This window comes from Eleutherodactylus coqui, chromosome 8, assembly GCF_035609145.1.
Source record: "Eleutherodactylus coqui strain aEleCoq1 chromosome 8, aEleCoq1.hap1, whole genome shotgun sequence".
NCBI classification, from domain to species: Eukaryota; Metazoa; Chordata; class Amphibia; order Anura; family Eleutherodactylidae; genus Eleutherodactylus; species Eleutherodactylus coqui.
The window spans coordinates 208,120,084-208,133,625 of NC_089844.1; the positions used below are offsets into that span (position 1 = coordinate 208,120,084).

At 53.0% G+C, this 13,542-nt stretch overlaps 6 protein-coding genes across 6 annotated transcripts; 4 read left to right on the forward strand and 2 right to left on the reverse strand.

Moving 5' to 3' along the window:
• Positions 1-704: 704 nt before the first annotated feature.
• On the forward strand, positions 705-1,379 carry LOC136577809 (histone H1B-like). Its single transcript, XM_066577733.1, has one exon. The coding sequence runs from the start codon at positions 705-707 to the stop codon at positions 1,359-1,361; it is 657 nt and encodes a 218-aa protein (XP_066433830.1). The 3' UTR covers positions 1,362-1,379.
• Positions 1,380-2,008: 629 nt separating this feature from the next.
• On the forward strand, positions 2,009-2,419 carry LOC136578108 (histone H3). Its single transcript, XM_066578011.1, has one exon. It carries the CDS (start codon positions 2,009-2,011, stop codon positions 2,417-2,419), a length of 411 nt encoding a protein of 136 aa, XP_066434108.1.
• Positions 2,420-3,105: 686 nt separating this feature from the next.
• Positions 3,106-3,464, forward strand: LOC136577810 (histone H4). The gene has a single exon (XM_066577734.1). It carries the CDS (start codon positions 3,106-3,108, stop codon positions 3,415-3,417), a length of 312 nt encoding a protein of 103 aa, XP_066433831.1. The 3' UTR covers positions 3,418-3,464.
• A 1,893-nt stretch (positions 3,465-5,357) lies between these two features.
• On the reverse strand, positions 5,358-5,753 carry LOC136577811 (histone H2B 1.1-like). Its single transcript, XM_066577735.1, has one exon. The coding sequence runs from the start codon at positions 5,736-5,738 to the stop codon at positions 5,358-5,360; it is 381 nt and encodes a 126-aa protein (XP_066433832.1). The 5' UTR covers positions 5,739-5,753.
• Positions 5,754-6,069: 316 nt separating this feature from the next.
• Positions 6,070-6,510, forward strand: LOC136577812 (histone H2A type 1-like). The gene has a single exon (XM_066577736.1). It carries the CDS (start codon positions 6,070-6,072, stop codon positions 6,460-6,462), a length of 393 nt encoding a protein of 130 aa, XP_066433833.1. The 3' UTR covers positions 6,463-6,510.
• A 1,095-nt stretch (positions 6,511-7,605) lies between these two features.
• LOC136577813 (histone H4) lies at positions 7,606-7,931 on the reverse strand. Its single transcript, XM_066577737.1, has one exon. It carries the CDS (start codon positions 7,929-7,931, stop codon positions 7,620-7,622), a length of 312 nt encoding a protein of 103 aa, XP_066433834.1. The 3' UTR covers positions 7,606-7,619.
• Positions 7,932-13,542: the final 5,611 nt, after the last annotated feature.

The window sequence follows — 13,542 nt, forward strand, 5'->3', positions numbered from 1 at the left end:
ATTAAAGGGACGATAACGTGTGGCATTCCCGATCGTCTGAGTGTACAGGGGGGTACTGGGTTTCCTCATCTTACATTGCGCCGCAGTATAGAGCAGTCTGCAGTATATACAGTATACATTCAGCACCCGGGAGCTGGCAGTGAGCGGAGGCGCCGCCTGTGCTACACCTCTGGGCTCTCGGCAGCTCCTGGTCGTCCTCACATTGTGCAATCAGCTTCTGCACGATGGAGATTGTGGAGTAGATCCCGGGGATGGTGACAAGGGCCGGGAATAGAGGGAAGGCGCTCCCGCAGCGGTTTTATCTCCGCAGATACACGGAGATGTGCAGATCGGGAGAACTATGGCGAAGATCTCGTGGCCTCCTCTCCGCTCCTCCCCGGAACCTCCGCCAGCGGCGGCTATAAACGGTTGCATGAGATGTCAGAGAGTGAGGAGTCACGTTGAACGCGAGCTCTCCTGTCCGGTTCTGACCGGTGACGGACTCTTATCCCGGGCAGGGAAGCACAAGAGGAGAACGGAGCGGAGAGGAGGCCCGGATGGGATAAGGCAGTAGCTGTGCTCAGTGTCAGCCAATAGCAGCTCAGGACGGGCCTGCTCACGAGCCAATCAGAGCGCGGCCGCTGTACATATAAGAGGCGCCACCAGCGCCGCTCTCAGAGTTTCTCTTCCAGGAGAGTTTTATTATTTGATTTCCGCAGCACACAATGGCAGAAACCGCGCCAGCCGCCGCTCCTCCTGCCGCCGAGCCGGCTGCCAAATCCAAGAAGCAGCCGAAGAAATCCGCCGCAGGGGGCGCCAAGAAAAGCAAGAAGTCCTCCGGTCCCGGCGTGTCGGAGCTGATCGTCAGAGCCGTGTCCGCCTCTAAAGAGCGCAGCGGGGTGTCTCTAGCCGCCCTGAAGAAGGCTCTGGCTGCCGGAGGGTACGATGTAGAGAAGAATAACAGCCGCCTGAAGCTGGCCGTCAAGTCTCTGGTCACCAAGGGCAGCCTGCTCCAGGTGAAAGGCAGCGGCGCCTCCGGCTCCTTCAAGCTGAACAAGAAGCAGGAGACTAAGGACAAGCCGGCCAAAAAGAAGCCAGCGTCTGCGGCCAAGCCCAAGAAGCCCGCTGGAGCCAAGAAAGCGACGAAATCTCCTAAGAAGCCCAAGAAGGCTCCGGCCAAAAGCCCGAAAAAAGCAAAGAAACCTGCAGCGGCCGCCGCCAAGAAAGTGGCCAAGAGCCCGAAGAAAGCCCCAAAGCCGAAGGCCGCCCCAAAGCCCAAGAAGGTGACGAAGAGTCCGGCTAAGAAGGCGGCCAAACCCAAAGCTGCCAAGAGTCCGGCTAAGAAGGCTGTTAAAGCCAAGAAGAGTGCGGCTAAGAAATAAGCTGAAGCCGCCCATGCATTTACCCCACAAAGGCTCTTTTCAGAGCCGCCACCTTCTCACCGCAGAGCTGTATTATCACTGCCTCGAATTCTGTTCTAGATAGCAGCGCCCCCATAGCGGCTACAGGGGACTTCATATCAGTTGGGAGTCTAGGGAGCGAGGGGGAGGCTGTAGAGGGGGAGTAATACGAGACATTGTCGCCGCATCATCCCCGTTACTGTTGGGCACTGTGACCTATACAACGCGTGTATGGATGCCGGGCTGAGTGTGAAGGGGGAGGGGACTCGCCGACCTAATGCATTTCCCATAAAATCAGCGCAGCTTCTAATGGGGGAGACTGCCGTGCAGCGTGGAGTGCGTGTTTCTGCGGACATATCAATGCAGGGAAGCAGCTGAGAACATGATTTTACAGACACCCGTACGTATCATGCAGTGGCCTGATAGGGTGAGGTGGGGCCAGCCTCTGCCGAACGCTGATTGGTCGCGGGCATCAAGCGTTTTGGCGGGCTAGTGGTTTGAAAAAGCCAATGAGATGTAGGGGGCGTTGTTTCTAAGAGCCAATAGGGAAGAGCAAGTAGGGTATAAAGGCTCTGCTCTTTCTACGGCTCCCATCATATCACATCTGTGTGCATCTCTACAGTAGAGCTATGGCCAGAACCAAGCAGACCGCTCGTAAATCCACCGGAGGGAAAGCTCCCCGCAAGCAGCTGGCTACGAAGGCCGCCAGGAAGAGCGCTCCTGCCACCGGCGGAGTGAAGAAGCCTCACCGCTACCGTCCAGGTACAGTGGCTCTCCGTGAAATCCGTCGCTACCAGAAGTCCACCGAGCTGCTGATCCGTAAGCTTCCCTTTCAGCGCCTGGTGAGAGAGATCGCCCAGGACTTCAAGACTGACCTGCGCTTCCAGAGCTCAGCGGTCATGGCCCTGCAGGAGGCCAGCGAGGCTTACCTGGTAGGACTGTTCGAGGACACCAATCTGTGCGCCATCCACGCCAAGCGGGTCACCATCATGCCCAAAGACATCCAGCTGGCCCGCAGGATTCGCGGAGAGAGGGCTTAGATCTGCTCTGGGCACCGCATGGAACACAAAGGCTCTTTTCAGAGCCACCAAATCCTCCTCAAACGAGCTGCATCCTGTCCTCCTCTGTCATTTCCCCAACTCGGGTTCACAGCCAGCCTGTGCGCGGTGTACCCTGGCGCCGCCTCTCCCCAATAATGTTCTGTCGTCAGCAGGAGGTGGTCTGTTAACCCCTTCAGTGACCTAGTCAGTTCCTCAATTAATTTATGCCATTCTCTCATCTTTCAAATGTAGTAGAAAGAGATTTGAGTCCCCGGCAGACTGTTATGAACGTGGTTGATCAAACGTGTCCGTATGAGGCATCTATCTGTGCCTGTGTGCCGGGAAGGGATTAGTGTTGAGGATGTATTTATGTGGATATTATCTCATTGAAAGAAGAAGAAAGACAGCAATACACAAAACTATACTAATTAATACCGCATAATGGGATTGGGAACCGGCCGGGAAACTGTTGAGAATTGTAAGAATACGCGTTAAATTCTAAATTCCAAACGATTCTGTGTTAAACCAATCAGCAAGGAGAGGGGCGTGGCCAACATGTAATTGCCCCAATAGGAACGCCTAAACTGTCGTCATTGGTTACTGTTTTCAATCTGGTCCGCACGTTGTGTAGCTAAGGGAGGACGCTTGAACCGGTTTGCAATTGCTTTCTACTTACAACGTAGAAGATGTCTGGTCGCGGTAAAGGAGGGAAAGGTCTTGGGAAGGGCGGCGCCAAGCGGCACAGGAAGGTGCTCCGTGATAACATCCAGGGCATCACCAAGCCTGCCATCCGCCGTCTAGCTCGCAGGGGAGGCGTCAAGCGTATCTCCGGTCTCATCTACGAAGAGACTCGCGGCGTCCTGAAAGTCTTCCTGGAGAACGTGATCCGCGACGCCGTCACCTACACCGAGCACGCCAAGAGGAAGACCGTCACCGCTATGGACGTGGTGTACGCGCTCAAGCGCCAGGGCCGCACTCTCTACGGCTTCGGAGGTTAATAATTCTGCTCTTTCTCCATAACACAAAGGCTCTTCTCAGAGCCGCCCACCTCTTCCAAGGAAAGGCTGTAATCCAACTCCCTGTGGTGTCGCTGCTGCCTGATTGCCCATCTGTTCTGATACGTGTAACCCGCCCTATATCGGATGCCTGCCATCACCCCTTATGCGTTGGCATTGTTAGTGGCCAAACTCATTTAACCCTTTGAATCACACTTTATGCCCATTGTTGTTCTTTGCGTATGCTATAGTCAGCCGTGTTCCCCTCATGACGCCTTCCCGCAAGGTCTTTGTATCATTAAAATGAGTTGTCTTTACTAATACTCGAGAGAGGGGGCGGGGACAAAGTAAATAAATGCCTAGATGCGCACATACATACTTCAGTTATTGCGGATAACAGAGATTTAAGCGTTCTATTAAAAATACCCCCCGCCATGATGACCCCTAGTGCCAGGGAATCTTCTCTTCTACCAGGAAGCAGGCTGCGGCGCACTGAGTGTATGTCCTCCTTGTACTAAAGCATACGGCCTGCCCTTTAATCCGTGTAGTGCTACCATATTGGAGGCGTCCTCTCATTTAGAAGTGCTGCAAATTGCACCAAGCTCTCCTAGGGACCCGCACAGCCATCATTTTACATAGAATTGCCGTCATAGCAGCCAGCTCTCCCAGAGTGCTGCACTGATTTCCCATTGCGGGACTCTGGGAGACCTGGGTGATATAGCCGGAGCACTAAATTAATCTAGGGAAGAGGTTGGTCTCTGAGAAATCCGGGATGCCCGCTGTTCTCCATGCCAGACTGCCATCTCCGCTCCCGTTCACCTGCGGCCGCTGCCACGATGGTCTCTGCTTCCGTTCACCCTGCTGCCGCGGCTACTCTGGTCCTTGCTCCATTATGGTCCCCGCCCCCGTTCCCCATGCGGCTGCTGTAGCCGGTGCACTGCCCGTCTGGTTCTCGCTCCCCTCCGGTCCCTGCACCCGGGAAGGCTGCCACTTTGGTGACTGCCATCTCCTCTCCGGTTCCGCTGTCACTGTGGTCCCCTCAGGTTTCTACACCGACATAGAAGGGGGTTCTTCATTGTAAGAGCAGTGAGAGTGTGGAACTGTCAGCCCGAGGACGTGGCTGATGGCAACTTCGATAAAAGGGTTCAAAAGGGGCATGGGCGTCTCTACATAAGCAGCTGGAGAAGGTGAGGCTATTCTCCTCTTGGCCCCCCTCCCCTTTCCTAGCACCCCCAGTGCTTCAAGCCTCTTATTTTCAGGCATCCCCGATTGCCTCCGCTACTCACTACAATGTACTACAGCCCCCAGCATGTCGTCTGCCTACTACCCCTTTCCCTTTGTGCACCCCGCTGCTTTAGGGCGCAGACCCGCATATCCCCTGTAGTCTTCTGCCTTCCGAGCACTCCAGTACAGCTGCTATTTGTGGTCGGCATCCCCCTCCGACGTCGACCGCCTCGTGTAGCCACCACGCCGACCTCACCCCACAGCATAATCCAGTCATGGGCGCACTGTGCTCCGTGTACCTCGGTGGCAAAAACGCTGCCGCTTCTCTAATGGCTAATTGTCCGCAGCCGCATCACCGAATCCACGTAGCGCCCACCTCTATGGAGGCGTCCGCATAGCGCGGCTTCGGTCACCGCACGTATCCCTAATCTGCGGCTCAATCAGCATCGCGACCCCCGACAGAGATACAGTTGTATAGGGCTGCAGGGAAGATCTCCTCAAATCCAGTACATAGACAGAGAACTCCGGTACAGAGACAAAGACGAGTTGTGCAACGCAGGGGACTAAGTAACCGAGCCGATGTATACACAACCTTTGTTACAGAGGAGCAAACGATGATGCTCCCTACACAACCGGGAGGTGACAGCTCTGCTGTAGACGGGGTGGGGGCTCTTAGAAGAGCCTTTGGGGTGATCGTGCACGGCGGGCCACGGAACAGATTACTTGGCGCTGGTATACTTGGTGACGGCCTTGGTGCCCTCGGACACGGCGTGCTTGGCCAGCTCTCCAGGCAGAAGCAGGCGCACGGCGGTCTGAATCTCCCGGGAAGTGATGGTGGAGCGCTTGTTGTAGTGAGCCAGGCGGGAGGCTTCCCCTGCGATGCGCTCGAAGATGTCGTTGACGAAGGAGTTCATGATGCCCATGGCCTTGGAAGAGATGCCGGTGTCGGGGTGGACCTGCTTCAGCACCTTGTACACGTAGATGGCATAGCTCTCCTTCCTGGTCTTCTTACGCTTCTTGCCGTCCTTCTTCTGAGTCTTGGTCACGGCTTTCTTGGAGCCCTTCTTGGGCGCTGGAGCAGACTTGGCGGGATCAGGCATGATAACGTAGAGATACTTTCCCAACTGGTGAGAACAGTGTTCCTGCACCTCCCAGCGCTGCGGTATTTATAGCGGGGCCATGCAAATGAGTACCGCCGTCTGCTTGCTGTTCTACTTCAGCGACATGTGGCCTCTGTGAGCGTCATTAGCCACGCCCAGTGCCGCTCATTGGTTCTTCCTCAAGTCTGGCCTCTATTGGGGGGATTGAAAGCTACCCAATTAGAGGAGAGGAGGGCGGAGCAGCAGGTTATAAAAATCAACAGAACTGCGCCTTCTCGTTATCACAACTTTCAAAGTGTTTTATCCTAATTCTGCTTTCAAGTGCTAGAAGATGTCTGGACGCGGCAAACAAGGAGGCAAAGTCCGTGCTAAGGCCAAGACTCGCTCATCCCGGGCAGGGCTGCAGTTCCCTGTCGGCCGTGTGCACAGGCTTCTCCGCAAGGGCAACTACGCTGAGAGGGTGGGCGCCGGCGCTCCGGTCTATATGGCAGCAGTGCTAGAGTATCTGACCGCTGAGATCCTGGAATTGGCTGGCAATGCCGCCCGGGACAACAAGAAGACCCGCATCATCCCCCGTCACCTCCAGCTGGCTGTGCGCAACGACGAGGAGCTGAACAAGCTGCTCGGTGGGGTGACCATCGCCCAGGGAGGCGTCCTGCCCAACATCCAGGCCGTGCTACTGCCCAAGAAGACCGAGAGCAGCAAGACGAGCAAGAGCAAGTGATCGCGCCGATCCCTCCATAGAACCAAAGGCTCTTCTAAGAGCCACCCACATGCTCCTTACAACAGAGCTGCGCCGCTTCTATGCTGTGATACTCGGTGGCCGGTACGCCGGCTGCACCGGGAAACTAAAACTGTACAGGACTTTCCACAAGGAGGCAGAGATTGGGGCGGATGCCAATTTGGCCATCCCTGTCACCGGCAGAAGCGCACAATCGTCCTGCTCTAGGTGACCTCATGTCCAGAGGACGGGCGGCTGTAGGACTCGCTCACCAGTCCTTGCGATAACGGGTTAACAGAGTCCTCTGTTAGGTCACGTATATACAAGAATCGGAACGCTTCAGTTGTGTTTCGGATAGAACACCCAGCTTTCTCAGGGTCCTGCGTGGGCCGTATGCTTACAAAGCGTTGCAGCCGCATCATCCAGCCCTCTCAGAGCTCTGCACGGTCGCCCCCTTAGAAGTGCGCTCATCATGTCACTCCACAGCCATGCCCTTTTTATGGAGGTGGAGCTATATCACCCAGCTTTCCCAGAGCCCTGCACGGCTCAGGCTGGTTTTGGATTATAGTAAACCTACAGGGATTAGACGTCCTCTTGCGTTACGGGTGGAGCAGGTAGAGGATTCCACCGCCCGTCGTAGGGCTGGGATTAGGGGGTGTATCTGAGGGTTCTTTACCTCCAGCCGCGAGCGCCTCTATATCAGACGGCCTGGTCACTGATTACACGTGTTACATGGATGGGGGACAGGAAGAGCGGGAGACGCGATCAACTGAGCGGGAAGTTCAAAATCTCCGGGGATCAGCCAATGAGCAGGAAGAATCTGACTATAGCCCCGCCCATAGGCGGCACTAAAACCACCCGACCTCCAACGGCAGGTCTGTTAACCCTTCACCGCACTCATTAATTCAGGCCCAGCTCCTCGCGTATTATAAACATAACCTGCCTGCCCTAAATAGGTTAAGGGGTTTAAAAGCGTGCCGTGACCGCAGCCTGAAGCGCACCCTGACGTGGAGGCTGCTACACCCCGGCTGTATCATGTCAGAGTGCATAGACCATCACCGCTGCTGACGACCCCACAGGGAGTTGGATTACAGCCTTTCCTTGGAAGAGGTGGGCGGCTCTGAGAAGAGCCTTTGGGTTATGGAGAAAGAGCAGAATTATTAACCTCCGAAGCCGTAGAGAGTGCGGCCCTGGCGCTTGAGCGCGTACACCACGTCCATAGCGGTGACGGTCTTCCTCTTGGCGTGCTCGGTGTAGGTGACGGCGTCGCGGATCACATTCTCCAGGAAGACTTTCAGGACGCCGCGAGTCTCTTCATAGATGAGGCCGGAGATACGCTTGACGCCTCCCCTGCGAGCTAGACGGCGGATGGCAGGCTTGGTGATGCCCTGGATGTTATCACGGAGCACCTTCCTGTGCCGCTTGGCGCCGCCCTTCCCAAGACCTTTCCCTCCTTTACCGCGACCAGACATCTTCTACGTTGCAAGCAGAAAGCGATAGCTGCTCAGCGCAGAGCCCTACTCTATATAGACAGGGAGCGGACCAGAGCGGGAACTACTGATCAGGGCCGTCATTGCGGGGCGTTTCTTTTAGTTGTCTAGCGTGAAGGCCCATCCCCTCTCTCTGCTGATTGGCTGAATACAAGAGCCCTTGCCATCTTGTGCAGCCGATTGGCCTGTCAGCTCCTGAAGCAGTGGGAGAGAAGACGGAGGAGGGGTGAAGGAGACAAGGGCCAGGCAGCAGAGAGCCGCTGGAGCGTGAATCCCTCCTGTAAAGCGAGGAGTGCAGCTGCTGCCACAAACATGTGGGGGCGAGGGGAGAGCGCGCAGGGAGGCTTCGGTGAAGGGGAGTACTAGAGCTCTGCTGCATCAGCGCTACCCTGCCGGAGCAGAGAGACACTCAGGAGCCACAACAGACAGCTGTGGGCGGCAGGAACATCAGGGCACCGTGTATAACAAGGAGGCCCCATAACCTGTGACAGTCCCCGGCACAGGGCATACAGTGGCACTTCTACTGCCACCCCAAGAAGCGCCAGGATTACTCCTCCTCTGCTGTGGCCACCATGATGTGCAACACTCTGCAGATTCTCAAGACCCGGAGTCCCCCTTTACAGTCATCAATGAAGTTCAAACCGAACGACTTCCCTGTGTGACTGCTGCCAGACACTGCTGTATACTCCTTATGTCTTAGGGGCCTTTACAGGTCTACTTAAGGAGCTTTAAGCAATTTGCAAAATCCCCTACAAAGGCAGGAAACACAGAAGTGGTTCTGCTATGGGACCCACTAGACAGAACTCTCCCAGTGATACACTAAAGATGTTTGTGAGGGGGGAACCCCCCGACCCGGAGCCTACGACATCATCTGCATCAGGAGACGTGGCCTCTGCACCAACCGCCTGTTTGAGTTGCGGTCATTTTGTGCGCACGATAACTTTTTTACTTTTCCGTCAATGTAGTTGTGCTAGGGCACATTTTTTGCGGGATGTCCTGTAGTTTCTGATAGTATCAACTTGGAATACATTCGACTTTTTGATCACTTTTTATTGCGTTTTTTCTGGGAGACAGGGTAACTAAAAAAATGCATTTCTGGCGTTCTTTTTTTTTTTTTTTTTTGGACGACGTTCACCGTCCAGAAAAAATAATGCACTACTTTGATAGATCTGACTTTTACGGACGCGGCGATATCAAATACATATTTTGATTTTATGATTTTGATTTTTTTAATAATGGATATGGCAAAAGGGGGGTGATTTAAACTTTTATAACTTTTTTTTTTTTTTTTTACATTTTAAAAAGCTTTATTGATCTTTTTTTTTAACTTTACTTTGAAGTCCCCCTGGGGGACTTTAACATGTGATGCTTTGATTGCTCCTGCAGTATGACGTAATGCTATAGCATTACGTCATACTGCTTTTTTACAGGCAGTCTTTCAAGCCACCCTGTGTGGATGTCTTGATAGGCAGTCTACTAAGGCAGCCATGGGGCCATTCATTACGCCCCCGGCTGCCATGACACCTGCACAAATCCCCCGATCTCACCGCGCGCGGGGGGCGTGTGGGACCCCCAAACAGCGTTTGTGGCATTTAAAGGGTTAATAGCCGCAATCGGCCGAACAGCCGAGCGCAGCTATTGCCCGCAGGTGTCAGCTGTAATAAACAGCTGATGCCCGTGCTGTATGGAGGGAGATAGCGGCGCTACCTCCCTCCATACACGTCCTGCAGCTGCAGGACGTAAAAACACTATGGCCCGGTCGTTAAGGGGTTAAAAAAGACATCGACAAACTGGAGCAAGTTCGGACAAGAGTTACCAAGATGGTGAGCGGTCTGCAAATCATGTCCTATGAGGAATGGTTAAAGGATCTGGGAATGTTTACCTTGCAGAGAAGGCTGAGAGGAGACTTAATAGCTGTGTACAAATATCTGAAGGGCTGTCACAGTGCAGAGGGGATCAGCCCTATTCTCATCTGCACAAGGAAAGACTAGAAGCAATGGGATGAAACTGGAAGGGAGGAGAGACAGATTAGATATTAGACAGTGAGGGGATCAATGAGTGGAACAGGTTGCCACGGGAGGTGGGGAGTTCTCCTTCAATGGAAGTCTTCAGAGGCCGGACAACCATCTATCTGTGATGTTTTAGTGATCCTGCACTGAGCGGGGGGTTGGATCCGATGACCCTGGGGGTCCTTCTAACTCTACCATTCTATGAATCTATGACTACCTTCTTCTTTCAGGCAGAGAGCCTATTATCTGCTGAGTGGGCCCACTTCCAAATTACCCTGCTTCGCCTCAGAGGCTCTATGATTAGCATATTTAATGTGCATTCAACTTCAGGTTAGCAGGCCCAGGATATATATGTGCATGTAAATGATAGGAGCCTGGAGGCATAGAGATAAAAGCTTTCCTCTATGTATTCAGTATGTGCCCATTATAACAAGAAAAATACAAACGTCTCAGGACGTACCGCCTAGGATCGAGCGGTATGGATGAGAGACTGCTTTCTTCATGCAGAAAAGAGGACACAGCAAGAAGTATAAGACGGGAGCTAACATAACCTGCTGCATAGGTGAGATCATTACCATTGCCAGGATATATATGGTTGCCCATGGATCGCCGTGTTCCTGACTGCTGCGGGTGTGACACCCCAATGGTTCACAAGCACTACGCTCAGCACCGGCGCAGGGTGATGTTCACAACTACTCTGGTAGATAGATATGCACCGAAGAGCAGTGTGCACCACAACTGAAATGCATAACCCTGATGAAAAGCCTGTGCAACACCAGGGTACCACACTCAGCACGGCGACAGGGAACGCATGCGCTGTAGGAACGAGCCGCACACCATGCTATGCTGAATGGTAGCACCGCTACAGGGAGGATGAAGCCTGGCCCTAACCTAGTAAGGGGGGTGAAGGGGCCCCGCCTTAAAGAAGAGTAGTAGCCTCGATAGAGACGGCCCATGAGAATATATAGCCACTATGCACATGGGAACTGGCAGAGTGAATGGAAAACCACACAACATCACCCTACTCCCAGGCATGACTAATCTAGCATGCATCAAAGACCGGCAGCACCAGCAGTCTCTGCACATGGTGCATTAACCCCTGTCCTCCATAACAAGGCAACAGGTCTTTACCTGCGTCCAGACCACCATGCCCCAACAGCGTCAAGGTACAACCGCACCCTTCACTCCTAACCGTTGAAGAGGATGGACTCCAACTACACCTCAATCACCCGCATTTATAGAAGGCAGAAATCTTGTGACGGTACAGATATTGGTACTTTTGCAGACATATCCCAGCCACTCTCAGACATTAGCCCCTTACATGCTGCAGCTGTGCAATGCATACAGCAGAGTACTAGACCCTTAGCACGGCGCATCCACATAAAATACATGGCATGCATGACTACCCGGGCACTACCCCTCCCCCCCCCCCCTCCCCTCAATAAGAAAGGGTCTTATTAAAATGATTGTCCTTCCCCAGTAGCTATACTGGCTACAACAAGCAGACATGTTTCAATGAAGGCCCATTTAGCTAGCTGAAAGACACCGATGAGCCTTATCCATGCTGCATTCTCAGCGGGATACCGCTGATACTATTGTTTTAGCTGGTATCCCGCTTGGGGAACACAGCCGGAATATGAAGAAGACAAGCGCTCCAGCTGTGTTCTGCATACCCCGCTAGGAGCGCTTAGCGGGATATCAGCTGAGCGCTCTGAGAAGACAACAGCTGTATGGAGAAGATAGCGGTCCCGCTTGTATTCTGCATACAGCGTGAGCCTTCATTTACACGCTTATGCAAAGCGAACGCTCAAAACTGTCCCATGAACTGCCGTGTGCGTGGATTGTGAGTGATAATCGTTGTGTCTAAATGGGCCTTTAGAATTTTCTTCATTAAACACTGGGAGATACTTAAAAGTGATATTTGCCTAATAGATACCATAACCCCCAGGCCCAATATAGTATTCTGTAGGGACACATCAAAAACATAGGGGCAATTTATCTACCCTACCGGCAGGATCCTATAAGTGCCAGCATGGAAGATGCACACGCTGCAACAATATAGCACACCACATGCAGCAAGCGGAGATATGACCGGGCACATTTACGACAATACAATACTGTTTAATCTGTAACCCGTCCGAAGTGGAGACTGACTTCAGATGGCCACCAAGCTCCAGTATTCATCATTCTATACTGCCCGTGTCACACCAGATTGATGACATCACAATGCACAGTCAACTGCCAGACAGGCGGGCTCATTAGCATGCAATGTGTTTGTATGTCTATCTATCTTTAGATATACTATGTAATCAATATAAATGATAGAATCCACATTGATATAATTAAGGTAATAACTAGAGATGAGCGAGCACACTCGTCCGAGCATTAGGGGACTGGAGACAAACACCACGCGGTACTCCAGTCAATTCCATTTCCTTCCTTGCATGTTTAGCACCATTTTCTAGCCAACAGACATGCGGGAAGGCATTACCACTTCCTGCTGTGACGTGCCAGCCCTATCACACCCCCCCAGCAGTGAGTGGCTGGCGAGATCAGGTGACCGCCGAGTACCTAAAGCGGCCCCGCCTGCGGCTCGCCTCAGACACACGCTGGGAGAGTATAGCGACAGTGCTGCTGCTGATATAGGGTTAGCGTAGGATCCTGTCTTCAAGAACCCCAACTGTTCTTCTTAGGGTCACATCTGACCGTGTGCATTAGTTGTGGCCTGCTGGGAGTTGTAGTGCATCCATTTTTGTATTACGCATCTAGGCCTGTTCGCAGCCTGTCAGTAGTAGCGTTCTCAGCCTGCAGTGCCGTACAACCAGCTATCACCGTGAAACTGCACTCAAATATTTCCTAGCCTACAGCAAACGACTTCAGTTATACTGTTCTGTGTCTGCAGTGCATTAGACAGAGGTCTGACCGCTAAACAGTACTGTAATATTACCTGGGCCACAGCATGGTATTTCAGCTCAGCCGCTGTGCAGAGCGTCTCACAATACCCTTTCCTTGGTGGGGTTGAGATCGCCGCAGTTACCAGCACTATCCACTGGCTTTAGAGTCTTCTCCCACTCCACACAGCCTCTATAATCTACAAGTCTCTGCGAGCAGTAAATTACCCCTAGGTATCAGCGCAAGCCAGCGGGTTACTTTTTTCAAGTTACAGCATAGAGCCTCCGCTATCTACAAGTCTCTGTGTACAGTGAATTAAGCCACAGTTGTCAGTGCTGTACAGTGGGGTAATTTATTTGGCCCTGCTCTATTCTTAATCCACCATGATGAGGAGTAGGGGTAAGGGTCGAGGGCGCGGAGGTCCAAGTGAGGGTGTGGGCACAGGCCGAGTTCCTGGTCCAGGTGAATCGCAGCCGGCTGCTGCGGGATTAGGAGAGAGGAAAGTTTCTGGGGTCCCCAGGTTCATATCACAATTTTTGGGTGTACATAGTAGACATTTATTACAAACTGAGCAGTGTCAGCAGGTCTTATCGTGGATGGCAGAAAATGCATCCAGCAATGTATCGACCACCCAGTCTTCTACGCCGTCCACTGCTGCAACACTGAATCCTCTCGCTGCTGCTCCTCCTTCC

What these genes read in the sequence shown, in the direction of transcription:
- LOC136577809 (XM_066577733.1), top strand. Translation starts at nt 705, where the DNA reads ATGGCAGAAACCGCGCCAGCCGCCGCTCCTCCTGCCGCCGAGCCGGCT.
- LOC136577812 (XM_066577736.1), top strand. Translation starts at nt 6,070, where the DNA reads ATGTCTGGACGCGGCAAACAAGGAGGCAAAGTCCGTGCTAAGGCCAAG.
- LOC136577810 (XM_066577734.1), top strand. Translation starts at nt 3,106, where the DNA reads ATGTCTGGTCGCGGTAAAGGAGGGAAAGGTCTTGGGAAGGGCGGCGCC.
- LOC136577811 (XM_066577735.1), bottom strand. Translation starts at nt 5,738, where the DNA reads ATGCCTGATCCCGCCAAGTCTGCTCCAGCGCCCAAGAAGGGCTCCAAG.
- LOC136578108 (XM_066578011.1), top strand. Translation starts at nt 2,009, where the DNA reads ATGGCCAGAACCAAGCAGACCGCTCGTAAATCCACCGGAGGGAAAGCT.
- LOC136577813 (XM_066577737.1), bottom strand. Translation starts at nt 7,931, where the DNA reads ATGTCTGGTCGCGGTAAAGGAGGGAAAGGTCTTGGGAAGGGCGGCGCC.